This window comes from Tachysurus vachellii, chromosome 9 (genome assembly GCF_030014155.1).
Source record: "Tachysurus vachellii isolate PV-2020 chromosome 9, HZAU_Pvac_v1, whole genome shotgun sequence".
Classification (NCBI taxonomy): Eukaryota; Metazoa; Chordata; class Actinopteri; order Siluriformes; family Bagridae; genus Tachysurus; species Tachysurus vachellii.
The window spans coordinates 3,338,756-3,353,966 of record NC_083468.1 but is presented as its reverse complement, the minus strand read 5'-3'; the positions used below and the strand labels follow the sequence as shown (position 1 = coordinate 3,353,966).

The following is a 15,211-nucleotide window of genomic DNA, read 5'->3' as shown; positions in this document are numbered from 1 at the left end:
ACAATTGTTTAGACAAAATTAGCCATTATGCTGATTTGTGAGATAACCGAAAAAAATATCAGTAAAAAAAAAAGAAAAATCTTGGCACCCCTGTCAGAATGGCCGAGCGGTCTAAGGCGCCAGACTCAAGGCTCAATGCCTTCCAGGTTGCTGGGTGTTCTGGTCTCCAAATGGAGGCGTGGGTTCAAATCCCACTTCTGACAGTTATTTGTTATTGACTCGAATCATATAAAATTAAGAAAAAATCTTGGCACCCCTGTCACAACGGCAGCGCGGTCTAAGGTGCCAGACTCAAGGCTCAATACCTTCCAGTTTGCTGGGTGTTCTGGTCTCCACATGGAGGCATGGGTTCAAATCCCACTTCTGACATTTATTTGTTACTGATTGGAAGTCTTAACAAAAATCATAAAGACTAAGGAGTGTAAGACTCTTTATCTTCCAGGTTGCTGGTTGTTCTGGTCTCCTCATAGAGGCGTGGGTTCTAATCCCACTTCTGACAGTGATTTGTTACTGACTGGAAGTCTTAACACAAATCATGAATGTATCCCGTGGCACAATTGTTCAGACAAAACTGGCCATTATGCTGATTTGTTAGATAACCGGACACTGCTACATATGTCTGTCAGGGTGGCCGAGCGGTCTAAGGCGCCAGACTCAAGGCTCAATACCTTCCAGGTTGCTGGGTGTTCTGGTCTCCACATGGAGGCGTGGGTTCAAATCCCACTTCTGACAGTTATTTGTTACTGACTGGAAGTCTTAACAAAAATCATAAATGTATCCCCTGCGACACAATTGTTTAGACAAAATTAGCCATTATGCTGATTTGTGAGATATCAGTAAAATAAAATTAAATAAAAACATTAAGAAAAATCTTGGCACCCCTGTCAGAATGGCTGAGCGGTTTAAGGTGCCAAACTCAAGCTTCATTACCTTCCAGGTTGCTGGGTGTTCTGGTCTCCTCATGGAGGCGTGGGTTGTTACTGACTGGAAGACCTAACACAAATGTATCCCCTGTGACACAATTGTTTAGAAAAAACTAGCTATTATGCTGCTTTATTAGATAACCGTACAGAAGTTAAATAAAATTAAATAAAAAAATTAAGAAAAAATCTTGGCATTCCTGTCACAATGGCAGCGCGGTCTAAGGTGCCAGACTCAAGGCTCAATACCTTCCAGGTTGCTGGGTGTTCTGGTCTCCACATGGAGGCGTGGGTTCAAATCCCACTTCTGACAGTTATTTGTTACTGACTGGAAGTCTTAACAAAAATCATAAATGTATCCCCTGCGACACAATTGTTTAGACAAAATTAGCCATTATGCTGATTTGTGAGATATCAGTAAAATAAAATTAAATAAAAACATTAAGAAAAATCTTGGCACCCCTGTCAGAATGGCTGAGCGGTTTAAGGTGCCAAACTCAAGCTTCATTACCTTCCAGGTTGCTGGGTGTTCTGGTCTCCACATGGAGGCGTGGGTTGTTACTGACTGGAAGACCTAACACAAATGTATCCCCTGTGACACAATTGTTTAGAAAAAACTAGCTATTATGCTGCTTTATTAGATAACCGTACAGAAGTTAAATAAAAAAAATTAAGAAAAAACTCTTGCACCCCTGTCAGAATGGCCGAGCGGTCTAAGGCGCCAGACTCAAGGTTCATTACCTTCCAGGTTGCTGGGTGTTCTGGTCTCCAAATGGAGGCGTGGGTTCAAATCCCACTTCTGACAGTTATTTGTTGTTGACTGGAAGTCTTAACACAAATCATAAATGTATCCCCTGCGACACAATTGTTTAGACAAAATTAGCCATTATGCTGATTTGTGAGATATCCGTACAGAAGTTAAATAAAATTAAATAAAAAAATTAAGAAAAATCTTGGCACCCCTGTCAGAATGGCTGAGCGGTTTAAGGTGCCAAACTCAAGCTTCATTACCTTCCAGGTTGCTGGGTGTTCTGGTCTCCTCATGGAGGCGTGGGTGGTTACTGACTGGAAGACGTAACACAAATGTATCCCCTGTGACACAATTGTTTAGAAAAAACTAGCTATTATGCTGCTTTATTAGATAACCGTACAGAAGTTAAATAAAATTAAATAAAAAAATTAAGAAAAAACCCTTGCACCCATGTCAGAATGGCCGAGCGGTCTAAGGCGCCAGACTCAAGGCTCAATACCTTCCAGGTTGCTGGGTGTTCTGGTCTCCAAATGGAGGCGTGGGTTCAAATCCCACTTCTGACAGTTATTTGGTATTGCCCGGAATCATAAAAAATTAAGAAAAACTCTTGGCACCCCTGTCACAATGGCAGCGCGGTCTAAGGCGCCAGACTCAAGGCTCAATACCTTCCAGTTTGCTGGGTGTTCTGGTCTCCACATGGAGGCATGGGTTCAAATCCCACTTCTGACATTTATTTGTTACTGATTGGAAGTCTTAACAAAAATCATAAAGACTAAGGAGTGTAAGACTCTTTATCTTCCAGGTTGCTGGTTGTTCTGGTCTCCTCATGGAGGCGTGGGTTCTAATCCCACTTCTGACAGTGATTTGTTACTGACTGGAAGTCTTGACACAAATCATAAATGTATCCCCTGTGGCACAATTGTTCAGACAAAACTGGCCATTATGCTGATTTGTTAGATAACCGGACACTGCTACATATGTCTGTCAGGATGGCCAGACTCAAGGCTCATTACCTTTCAGGGTGCTGGGTGTTCTGGTCTCCTCATGGAGGCGTGGGTTCAAATCCCACTTCTGACAGTGATTTGTTACTTAACAAAAGTCCTGAAGACTAAGCAGTGTAAGACTCTTTACCTTCCAATTTGCTGTGTGTTCTGGTCTCCTCATGGAGGCGTGGGTTCACTTCTGACAGTTACCTACTTTGGAAAATGATTTTCCGATTCTAGCTATTATGAAACGTTTTCGAGATGGATATAAATCTGGTCATTCAAACCACTTCAGGAGGTGGTCTGGGACGCATTTCAGATGAAATTGGACATTATTCCAGGTTGCTGGGTGTTCTGGTCTCCTCATGGAGGTGTGGGTTGTTACTGACTGGAAGACCTAACACAAATGTATCCCCTGTGACACAATTGTTTAGAAAAAACTAGCTATTATGCTGCTTTATTAGATAACCGTACAGAAGTTAAATAAAAAAAATTTAAAAAAAAACTCTTGCACCCCTGTCAGAATGGCCGAGTGGTCTAAGGCGCCAGACTCAAGGCTCAATACCTTCCAGGTTGCTGGGTGTTCTGGTCTCCACATGGAGGCGTGGGTTCAAATCCCACTTCTGACAGTTATTTGTTACTGACCGGAAGTCTTAACACAAATCATAAATGTATCCTGTGGCACAATTGTTCAGACAAAACTAGCCATTATGCTGATTTGTTAGATAACCGGACACCACACCATATGTCTGTTAGGTTGGCCGAGCGGTCTAAGGTGCCAGACTCAAGGCTCATTACCTTCCAGGTTGCTGGGTGTTCTGGTCTCCAAATGGAGATGTGGGTTCAAATCCCACTTCTGACAGTTGTTTGTTACTGACCGGAAGTCTTAACACAAATCATAAATATATCCCTGTGACACAATTGTTTAGAAAAAACTAGCTATTATGCTGATTTGTTTCTCTTGTCATTTCTAGACTGGATTACTGCAATGCACTGCTGGCAGGTCTACCTATGAACGCAATCCGTCCTCTGCAAATGATCCAAAATGCAGCTGCCCGGCTTGTTTTCAACCTGCCAAAGTTCTCGCATACCACCCCGCTGCTGCGATCCCTCCACTGGCTTCCGGTAGCTGCATGCATCAGATTCAAAACACTGATGCTGGCCTACAAAGCCAAAAATGGACCAGCTCCCTCTTACCTCAAAGCCCTCATCACTCCTCACACTGCACCCCGCACCCTCCGATCTACCAGCACTGCTCGACTGGTTCCACCATCTCACAGGGTAAGAGGCAAGTATACTACAAGACTCTTCTCTGTACTGGCACCAAGGTGGTGGAACGAACTTCCCCTAGAGGTCCGGACAGCTGAGTCACTGGCTATTTTCAAGCGGCGGTTGAAGACCTACTTATACAGGAAACACTTCAACTAGCACTTCTTTCATTATCTTTTGCATTTTTAAAAAAAAAAACAAAACACCTTTGACACTTTTTCATTGTAACTTTGAACAAATGTTTTAAACTCATGGTATCTTAAGTATGTAACTTAGTGAGCCAGCATTAATGTATTCAATGTTAGAGATTTAAGCACTTATGTACGTCGCTCTGGATAAGGGCGTCTGCCAAATGCTGTAAATGTAAATGTAAATTTGTTAGATAACCGTACAGAAGTTAAATAAAATTAAATAAAAAAATTAAGAAAAAATCTTTGCACCCCTGTCAGAATGGCCGAGTGGTCTAAGGCGCCAGACTCAAGGTTCATTACCTTCCAGGTTGCTGGGTGTTCTGGTCTCCTCATGGAGGAGTGGGTTCACTTCTGACAGTTACTTACTTTGGAAAATTATTTTCCGATTAGAAATGTACTTAAAGATGCAAAACACTTGCTAGAATTGACTGTAAGGAGTGATATTTTAAATGGCCAGAGCTTTCCAGGAAGCTTTCTTCCTTTTTCCTAATCAATACTTTGTGTCTCAGAATGACCGAGTGGTCTAAGGTGCCAGACTCAAGGCTCGTTACCATCCAGGTAGCTGGGTGATCTCTGATTTTTTAGATAACCGGACACTAGTTGCTGTTTGTTCTGGTCTCCACATGGAGGTGTGGCTTCAAATCCCACTTCTGACAGTTGTTTGTTAGTGACGGAAGACCTAACACAAACCATAAATGTGTCCCCTGTGACACAATTGTTTAGAAAAAACTAGCCATTATGCTGCTTTATTAGATAACCGTACAGAAGATTAAAAAAATTAAATAATAATAAAAAAAGCTTGGCTTACTTGTCAGAATGGCCGAGCCATCTATGGCGCCAGACTCAAAGTTCATTACCTTCCAAGTTACTAGGTGCTCTGGTCTCCACATGGAGGTGTGGGTTCAAATCCCACTTCTAACAGTTGGGGGTTAGCGACTGGAAGACTTATCACAAATCATAAATTGATCCCCTGTGTCACAATTGTTTACACAATCATAAATGGATCAAACTACTTCCCATTATCCATACCAGCAATCATTTTTACTTTTCTCATCCAAAAATATGTATCTTTTTCTTTTCAAAAAGAAGAACCTTCCTTTGATATAAGAGCTTTTTGCTTGTGCATTTGATGAAGGTTTCAAACAGCACAAATTTCAAAGTTCTTCGATTGTACTGTTGGTGCAGGATGTTTGGGTTCCAGTCAGAAAAATGAGCTGTCAAATGGATATGGGGTTGAATCCAGCCTCTGTACAGAGACCAGAATCCCCAGCAGTCAGGATGGAATTGAACTTGGGACCTTTGACCACTCAGATATTCTTACACAAAGACCTGTGTATACAAGCTCAATATAAAAAAAAACCTTTCCTCTCTTCATTTCATCAGTTCATTGTTCCCATAACAACAACTGCCAGTGCAAACTGATATTTCATTAATGCTTTGTCTATCATTGTTGAAGAGTCTCATCATTGGAAACAGGAAACCCTTCATTCTGATGATACAAAGGTGCTCATCAAAATGATCAGTCTCCTTTTGATCTCTATAAAAGCACTTCTCCAATCTGTTTTGCATGTTCTCCCGTGTCCACGTGGCTTTCCTCCTATCTTGCATATCGACAACATGCTTGTAGATAGGGTTAGGGTGGATTGACTGCCATATCGCTCATAACAACAGACTGATAAGTGATGCAGTTAATTGTCTGCTTAATTGTTTACTCTCAGGATAAACTGCATTGCCTGAATCTTAGTGCATATTTTAAGAATAGGTATATATCAAAAAAGGATTTTTCTACAGAAATGCACGTTCAGTCAGAGGAAATGTCATGTGAGGAAATGACAGACATTTAATAGTGAATTAACCCTCTATTCTCTGACTATTCACCATCAGTTTGGGTGATTCTTTACTGTGCGCGCTTACGTGCGTCACTGCGTCACTCCTGAAAGTCCGCCCACCGTGTGCTTATGTTTTGACGTCCTCGCATCAGCACCATCTCACCGCGGATAGTTTCCTCCGGAGGCGGAGGCGGAGGCGGGAGTTTCTCTCTCTCTCTCTCTCTCTCTCTCTCTCTCTCTCTCTCTCTCTCTCTCTCTCTCTCTCTCTCTCTCTCTCTCGTTCTTTCTCTCTCCCGGTCCAGCTGAGCGCGCAGCCTGATTCCGTCCTGTCGCTCGGCGCGCTTCTCCATACAGCACCATGTCGAGCCTGTTGGAGAACCCTCTTCAGGCGGTGCTCTATCTCAAGGAGCTGACAACCATCGTGCAGAACCAGCAGGGCCTCATTCAGACCCAGCGGCGCCGCATCGACACGCTAGAGCGCAAATTAAAGGAGCTGGCTGGAGAAAACCTGCGGCTCCACGACGCTACACACCGGCATCCCTCGCGGCCTCATCCGCCCCCTCGCACCTCCTCTGCTTTGGCCACAAGGGACGGGACGCCCCCTCCTCTGCGGACACCGACTATTCAAACCGAGCCCCACTCACCACAAGACATGCAGCTGGTACCTGCCGTGCCCAGCGGTGCAAGCATAGACGCGTCAACGGAGGACACGGACGCAGACACGCGCTGCCGTTCCCTGGTGCCCCAGATGTCCACCGCTCTCTGTCGGACCGGCCCAAGGAATTCAGAGTAAGTCCATGTCAACCAGTGTTCAATAAGCTCTGAAGTGGACAACTGTACTGATGACGCCACGGCACTCGGATTACATAACAACATCTGAGTTATTCACGGTGTTATTTTCGCTCATAATATAACGGGGCGGCGTGCGCGAGATTAACGCTTTTTTTTCCTGCGCAACTCGCCGTAAAGCCATAATGGGAAAACACAGGGGTACAATAAATAAATAAATAAATAAATAAATAAATAAATAAATGTTAACATTCCAGTAAAGACACTAGAAATGAAAATAATAAAAATAATAATAATAATAATAATAATAATAATAATAATAATAAGTAGTAGCAGTAGTAGTACTAGAAATGAAAATAATAATAATAATGATGATGATGATGATGATGATGATGATAATGATAATAATAATAATAATAATAATAATAATAATAATAATAATAATAATAATGGTAATACTACTAATAATAGTACTACTACTAATAATAATGTAGGATATATAGTAAGAAATAAAACTGATATTGATGCATCTTTCCTACTGCATGGGTTTCCAAGCCGTTCTGATCCAGTGACTTCTAAAGAAGTCAAAGAGAAATCCGAGGACTCACATCACCCTTTCAACCTGTTAGTGAAAAATCAATATGAAGCAACAAACACTCTTAAGCTAGGTTGGATCATTTGCTGTCTGTTGTTCACACTACAGACTCATGCTTTTTCCATAAAAATAGACAGCATATATTCAGACTGAGAGGAAAAATACAGGGTTTATATTCTAAAAGTAAACAGACTGTGATCTGAATACAGACTGTGATGTTCTGTAGTAAAACTATTGATGTGATGAAAATCCTTTCGTGTGTCTCTTCGGCAATTTGTCAGCAATTATTTTTTATTAATTAAAACATTACTTTTTATCTGATCGTAGCAAAATTTAATGTTGTGAAATGTCTATAAAACAAGTTCCCTTCATCACTTTATAAAAAGAGTTCTGTCTACTTTCCAAACACAAAGTCATTTTACAAATAAACCGTAAACTCTGCTGTCCTGAAGACCATTTTGTCAGAAATAATATAAAAAAAAAATCTGTTTTTCTTACACATTTTTTCATCAGTACACTATTACACTTACATTATGACTTACATTCTTAAAGTTTTGAGCTTCCAAAAAAGACTTTCTCAAACCCTTTCGAGGAGGCTGGTGTGATTCTACAAAGATTACTGAAGGGTTTCACAGAAAAATAACCAAATATTCATTAAGGTTTTTAAGAGTAAAGATGGAAAGATCCTTAAAGGGTTCCTTATAATAATCATACATTCTTAGTGCAGTTCCTTCTGAAATACTTTCTAATAGGGAACCACAGTTTTAGGCATCTACATAGAAGCTTTAAGCGATTTCCCAGAAGAAGTACCATACAACTGTTAGGACTTATAAATTTAGGAGAAGAGACATCATTAAGAACTTTTTTTTTTTTTTTTTTTTTTAGAAATCTTTTATAACAGGAAAACACTGTTGTAGAGTTCTACAAAGAACCTTCAAAAAGGTTTCCCCGAAGAAGTGAGACAAAAATATATGCTTTGACAACAGTTCCTCATTGGGTTCCTTATAAGTTCATTAGATAAATAAGGGAGTTTTCTTTAAATATTTTCTAATATAGAAAGACATTTGTAAAGGAGAACAGAATCAAGACATTGTTGCTCTTAATATTTTTGTCGGCGTTTGGAGATATCATGGGTTTACTCCTGGTCAAGGATGATTAAAAGTACATTTTTGAGTTGCTGTTTAAAGAGAGATGTCTTGGTCACGGTAGAAAGATCCCGGCTTGCCAGATGGAATGATTTAATGTGGCACGTGTCTGAGGATGGAAAGCTGTCATGTTAATGTGAAGCTCCAGTAAACAAGAGTGTGTTCCAGCTCTCAGACTAAAATATGAACATAAAAATGGGTGTATGTGCACGTGCATGCGCACACACACACACACACACACACACACACACACACACACACACACACACACACAGGCATGCACACACAAGTAGTAGACTGCAGCATACTGTGCATTAAGTGAAGCATTAAAGTCAAATTCCCATAGAGGATGTAGAGCTGATCTGCCAGCTGCCTCCTAATCCACTCTAGAGATGGAAAGTGTGTGTGTGTGTGTGTGTGTGTGTGTGTGTGTGTGTGTAAGACAGAGAGAGAGAGAGAGAGAGAGAGAGAGATGCTATATATATTAGAACCAATCATCTGCCTATCTTGTGCACCTCTCATACTGCATTTATACCCTGGATGTGTGTGTGAGTGTGTTTGTGTGTGTTCATATTAACATCTCCCTATGGAAAGGACATGCTCAGTGTTTGTGTGTGGCTATTTCGAAGCAGAATACTAGATGTTCTTATATCTATATTAAGTGTTAATTAATTGTGATTCATACAAATTCCATGCAAGGGAATTCTCTAGAAACAATCATTTTGCTGAAGCATGTATATTATGCAACTCAGCTCTACCCTTTTTTTTCTTAAAAGGCATCTAACCAGGCAAACATATTCAGTGGAAAAAATGGGCGGCTGGTTTAACTGCAATTCACGTAATATTACAAGCTGCACCTTTACAGCCCTGGCTTTCTTAATGATAGCAAATGTGTTGTTTTTTTTTTTACCATAATGGAATATTGCCACTTTTATGTTAATATAGAATTACCTTTAGTTTAGAACAAATTAAAGCTTAGACCATTAACCAAACCTTTGAAGGCCAAACTGTGTTCAAAAATGTACAACCAGCATAAACAAAACATTGACAATGACATTTGGTTAATTATATATCATCCTACATATCATATATAATCATATATCATAGAATATTGTGAAGTACAGAAATGAGTTGTTTGTACTACTGCTGAAATGTTCTGTAATCTCAGACATGTTTAAATTGTTTCTGTATGAAATGACAAACATCTTAAAATACGACCAGCTAAAAACTAATGGATTAGAGTAGATTTGAGTAGATCAGAGAAGAATAGAGTAAATTAGAGTAGAGTGGAGTAGAGTAGATATTAGCGTGAAGAGTGATGTGGAGTAAAATAGATTAGAGTAGATTAGAGTAGAGTAAAGAAGATTAGAAAAGAGTAGATTAGATTAGATTAGATTAGATTAGATTAGATTAGATTAGATAAAATTAAAGTAGAATAAAGTAGAGGAGATTAGAGTAGATTAGAGTAGAGAAAAGTAGATTAGATTAGATTAAAGTAGATTAGATTAGATTAGATTAGAGTTAAGTGGATTAAAGTAGAGTAGATTAGAGTAAAGTAGATTAGATTAGAGTAAAGTAGAGTGAAGTAGATTAGAGTATAGTAGATTAGATTATAGAATATTAGAGTAGATTCGATTAAAGTAGATTGTAGAGTGTCTCATTCATTATCAGTAAAATTACCTGGGTGCAGTTTACATTTCTGAGGTTGCCAGAAAGTTCTTGAGTCTTTACTCATTATTCAGCAGACTATAGAATAGCACTTGATCCAGAACATCCTATTATTATTATTATTATCCTATCCTATTACAGAACATATCTATATTGATGATTGGATGTCTTTGTCACGTCTCACTCCACAGTGGCGGTAAATCTGCTTATATAAATAAGCTTATATGAAACTAGACTCTGAGCTTTAAGAATGTGTAGTGTTTCATAAGTATTTCTGCTTTTCCCTAGAATACTAGGAGTGATAGATTCATAGAAACGATCCAGAAAAAAAACAAATGTTTAAAATCGTTAAAGTAAACGGTGATGTCAAACCCATTTCTGCTCTCTGAGATGCCCCAAGTGCTTGTTCATCAGCAGCTAAAATTTTATTTTCAACCACTAAAATTCTTTGTAAGGTTTCAAACAGAGGGAAAAACACACGTCTCACACTGAAAGCCAACAGAGTCCTGATTCATTTTAGATCAGACTTAAAAAGATGAAATAATTCATTTGTTTTGCTCAGCTATAAATATGTCCTAGTGTTTATAAATGCTGTTTCTGAGCCAGACTACATTTTTTGGGGTCAGTACATGATTACTTATGGATGCAGCTTCAGTAATGATAAACGGAAAGCAAGATTGGCGTCATAGATTCAGTGCAGACAACAAATATGTTTGGTGGATTGACTACGTTTGGTAATGGAGATATTTTGTAAATTTTGTTTACATTGTATACTAGAATCTGTGGACTGCAGTAAAAAAACCTATCGATGTCAGAAGAGATAATGAAGGGTGGATTTCTAGAAAAATGGTACGATGCATTTGTTGGTCAAAAACGAAGCTCGGCTTATAACACATCATTCACAGCTTTACATTTCGAAAGAGCTGCCAGAACCAACAGTATGTTAGTGGATATGATGTTCAGTGCATTAGCAGCAGTCTAAATAGATAATACACCTCTACGGATGGAACGAAAGCCGTGTGCTAGTGATGTTAATTATAAATGTTTACATCTCTTTTACAGAAGCCAGACTGTCCTGCACCAGTTCTGCTGCCCCGCCCCTGAAGCTCCTGAAGGCGATCCCATTGGCTGTTCAAGGTGAGGACGTGACAAGAGGCATTTGTTTAATTTGTTATAGAAATTTAATTTGAATGGAATTCCAAAGATTTAAAGAACATCTTAGATTAGAACGTCAGAAATTTCGAACGGATGCCAAACGAAGGGCTTTTTGTTATAAAGCATGTAGCAATCAACGTACATAGATAGAAGTCTTTATTTTGTATACATTACCAACAAAGTTGTGTCCACAGCACAGGGTCAGCTGTGATAAAGTGCCCTTGGAGCAGAGATTGTTAAGGGCCTTGATTAAGGGCTCCACAGTGGCAGCTTGGCAGCTTGCTGGGGCTTGAACCACGATCCTAAACCCAGAGCACTAACTGCTTGAGCTTCCACTTCCAAACAATGTGAGTGTTAATGAGGACAACTGGCTGTTTGTAAAATACAAACCTCATTTGCTGTTGTTTTGCGTTTGCTGATTAGGCTACAAACTACTTTAAATAAACACCTAATGTTAGTGGATGGAAACTGACAGGAACTTTAACTTTGCATAAGACAGTCATGCACTTAGCTTTTATCTCATTGTGCATGTAAAAACAAAACAAAAAAAAAAAAACCATTCATCCTTATGGCAATATGGCATCGTCTGAAAAACAAGCATTTTGAATAGATCTCCTATTATTATTATTATTTAAAAAATAGGTTATATAATTGTGAGAATAATTGTATAAAACAATCTTTTCTGATAATGTTGCAGACTGCCTTACAATAATTTTATTTTATACTTTATTTTCCTTAAAATAGTGCATAAAAAGCATGCAGCAAACAATATAAAGTCTGTAGTTCATTCTCTTGTTAGGAAAGAGTTTGATTGAGAGTTGGATTGTGAGCAAATACAGATGTAACGAAGACCAAACCTTACAGCAGGCAGTTTAAGAGAAGGCTGTTTTTATTCATCTGTATCTTATGTCTAATACAATCTGTACACACGTTATGTATAGCTATACTACAGAATCTGATGGAATCTAACACAGAAATTAAATCCATTATAGTTGCTTATGGGCACGGTGGCTTAGTGGTTAGCACGTTCGCCTCACACCTCCAGGGTCGGGGTTCGATTCCCGCCTCCACCTTGTGTGTGTGGAGTTTGCATGTTCTCCCCGTGCCTCGGGGGTTTCCTCCGGGTACTCCGGTTTCCTCCCCCGGTCCAAAGACATGCATGGTAGGTTGATTGGCATCTCTGGAAAAATTGTCCCTAGGGTGTGATTGCGTGAGTGAATGAGAGTGTGTGTGTGCCCTGCGATGGGTTGGCACTCCGTCCAGGGTGTATCCTGCCTTGATGCCCGATGACGCCTGAGATAGGCACAGGCTCCCCGTGACCTGAGGTAGTTCGGATAAGCGGTAGAAGATGAATGAATGGATGAATGAATATTTGTTTATCCAAGAAGCTATAACAGACCTAACACTTATTTGTGACCTCCTAGTAAAACAAATAAAGTAAAGAACCCTAAATCTTAGAAATAGTCAGTCAGAGAAACTGGAAGTTTATTCCGCATGTGATGGCATAACAACTTAGTATCTCACCGCATCAGCAGTACCTTCATACAGATCCGTATAGCTTGTTACATCGATAACGTCGATACGGTTCACAGTTTTAAGGAAGTAAAAACAGCAGATATCACTGATTGCTAAATTTAGCAGACTAAATTGAAAAAAAACAAACAAATTCATTTTGCTGTATGAATTCACTGAAAAAGAAAGAATTTATAATTATTCTGAAATAATTCAGACTTTTTCTTTCTGCAGTAAATCTGCAGGTTTAACAGAACCTTAAAGGACACCTGTGCATTACATGGGTTTATGGGCGATAACGTAAAAAGCTGTGCTCATATCCACAGAACCAAATTCACAATCCGCAGTCAAGCCTTAGTCCACTGAGCGCTTTCTTTACTGCTGATTCTGGAACATGATTCTTCCTTTTAAATTGAATCTGGGAGAGAAGATGAGGGTTAGCTCACACAGGCTGTGAGTAAAATATAATCTGACATGGCAAAGGCGAAGGGATTGTGTAAGTAAGCTCCTCACTGGTGAGTTTATCTGAAAAAGAAAGCATGCGAGAGAGCGTGCGTGTGTGTGTGTGTGTGTGTGTGTGTGTGTGTGTTTATCAGGGTGAAAGAATACAACTATAATGTGCCAAGAGAACAGAATATAAATAGAGAGGTGATGAGAGAGACAGAACGTGTGTATGACTTTGGGAGAGAGAACAAGTGTGTTACAGAATAGAGGAAGAACATGATGTGAAGAGAAAAAGTGTGTGTGTGAGCATAATTCTTCATCTTCACCACTAACACATCATCGTTCCTTTAATGCTAAGGCTAGTGAGCATCACGTTAACAATAGTGCCCTAAGTATTAACAATTAGCACATTTATTTTTGAACATTGCAAGAACTTGATTTTGTTCAATCTGTCTCTTTTCTTCTGAGCAGATTCTATTTTATACTGCATATAAACATTGCAACAAGCTTTTATTCAGACACTTTGTGACTAATTAAAAACCAAAACCAAAACATCATTATCTGTTTTCAGAACATCACATGAACATTATTTGCACAATGGTACAGAACAGATCTCTTTTTCATTTGCTTGTTTAATGAAAGCTTTTACTTCATTATTTTACTGACTGACTTATTTACTAACGTACTTACTTACTTACATATTTACTGACTTACTTACTGACTTACTTACTTACTTACATATTTACTGACTTACAAACTTACTTCCTTACTTACATAATTACTGACTTACTTACTGACTTATTTACTTACATATTTACTGACTTACTTACTGACTTACTTACATATTTACTGACTTACTTGCTGACTTACTAACTTACTAACTTACTTACTTACTGACTTACTTACATATTTACTGACTGACTTACTAACTTGCTTACTTACATATATACTGACTTACTTACTGACTTACTAACTTATTTACTGACTTACTTACTTACATATTTACTGACTGACTTACTAACTTACTTACTTACATATATACTGACTTCCAGTAAGTCAGTATATCAGTAAGTAAGTAAGTAAGTTAGTAAATATGTAAGTATGTAAGTAAGTTAGTAAGTAAGTCAGTAAGATATACTTACATATTTACTAACTGACTTACTTACGTACTGACTTACTTACTTATTTTCTTCTTGTCTTACTTATTTACTTGCTTGCCTTCTTACTTGTTTACCTTCTTACTTATTTACTTACTTACTTACTTCTGTACTTGCTTACTGACTTGCTCACTTACTGACTTACTTATGTACTTGCTTGCTTGCGTACATACTTACTGACTTACTCACTTACTGATTTACCTACATACCTACGGGGAAGTCGTGGCTTAATGGTTAGAGACTTTGACTCCTAACCTTAAGGCTGAGCAAGGCACTGAACCCCCCAACTACTCCCCGGGCGCCGCAGCATAAATGGCTGCCCACTGCTTTGGGAGTGTGTTCACTGCTGTGTGTGTGCACTTTGGATGGGTTAAATGCAGAGAACGAATTCTGAGTATGGGTCACCGTACTTAGCCGTATGTCACGTCACTGCTTACTTACTTACTTACTTACTTACTTACTTACTTACTTACTTACTTACTTACTGACTTACTTACATATTTACTGACTGACTTACTAACTTGCTTACTTACATATATACTGACTTACTTACTGACTTACTAACTTATTTACTGACTTACTTACTTACATATTTACTGACTGACTTACTAACTTACTTACTTACATATATACTGACTTCCAGTAAGTCAGTATATCAGTAAGTAAGTAAGTAAGTTAGTAAATATGTAAGTATGTAAGTAAGTTAGTACTTACTTACTTACTTACTGACTTTCTACCCATAGAAACCAAAAGTGGTACGCTATGTTTCTAAGACATGTTTGACACGCTATGTTTCTGAGAGG

At 38.9% G+C, this 15,211-nt stretch overlaps 1 protein-coding gene and 5 non-coding genes across 8 annotated transcripts in view; all 6 read left to right on the top strand.

The window, feature by feature from the left end:
- Positions 1–92: 92 nt before the first annotated feature.
- On the top strand, positions 93–203 carry trnal-caa (transfer RNA leucine (anticodon CAA)). Its single transcript has 2 exons — positions 93–130; positions 158–203. It is a non-coding gene; the product is annotated as a tRNA-Leu (tRNA).
- Positions 204–621: 418 nt separating this feature from the next.
- Positions 622–732, top strand: trnal-caa (transfer RNA leucine (anticodon CAA)). The gene is made up of 2 exons: positions 622–659; positions 687–732. It is a non-coding gene; the product is annotated as a tRNA-Leu (tRNA).
- Positions 733–1,614: 882 nt separating this feature from the next.
- On the top strand, positions 1,615–1,725 carry trnal-caa (transfer RNA leucine (anticodon CAA)). Its single transcript has 2 exons — positions 1,615–1,652; positions 1,680–1,725. It is a non-coding gene; the product is annotated as a tRNA-Leu (tRNA).
- Positions 1,726–2,123: 398 nt separating this feature from the next.
- On the top strand, positions 2,124–2,234 carry trnal-caa (transfer RNA leucine (anticodon CAA)). Its single transcript has 2 exons — positions 2,124–2,161; positions 2,189–2,234. It is a non-coding gene; the product is annotated as a tRNA-Leu (tRNA).
- Positions 2,235–3,172: 938 nt separating this feature from the next.
- On the top strand, positions 3,173–3,283 carry trnal-caa (transfer RNA leucine (anticodon CAA)). Its single transcript has 2 exons — positions 3,173–3,210; positions 3,238–3,283. It is a non-coding gene; the product is annotated as a tRNA-Leu (tRNA).
- Positions 3,284–6,301: 3,018 nt separating this feature from the next.
- The window catches only part of iqsec3b (IQ motif and Sec7 domain ArfGEF 3b), a 35,927-nt gene continuing 27,017 nt past the window's right edge, over positions 6,302–15,211 (top strand). For all 3 annotated transcript variants that reach the window (XM_060878539.1, XM_060878541.1, XM_060878540.1), the window contains exons 1-2: positions 6,302–6,732; positions 11,203–11,277. In XM_060878539.1, coding sequence (XP_060734522.1) covers positions 6,302–6,732; positions 11,203–11,277 — 506 coding nt within the window. The remainder of the gene's footprint in view (positions 6,733–11,202; positions 11,278–15,211) is intronic.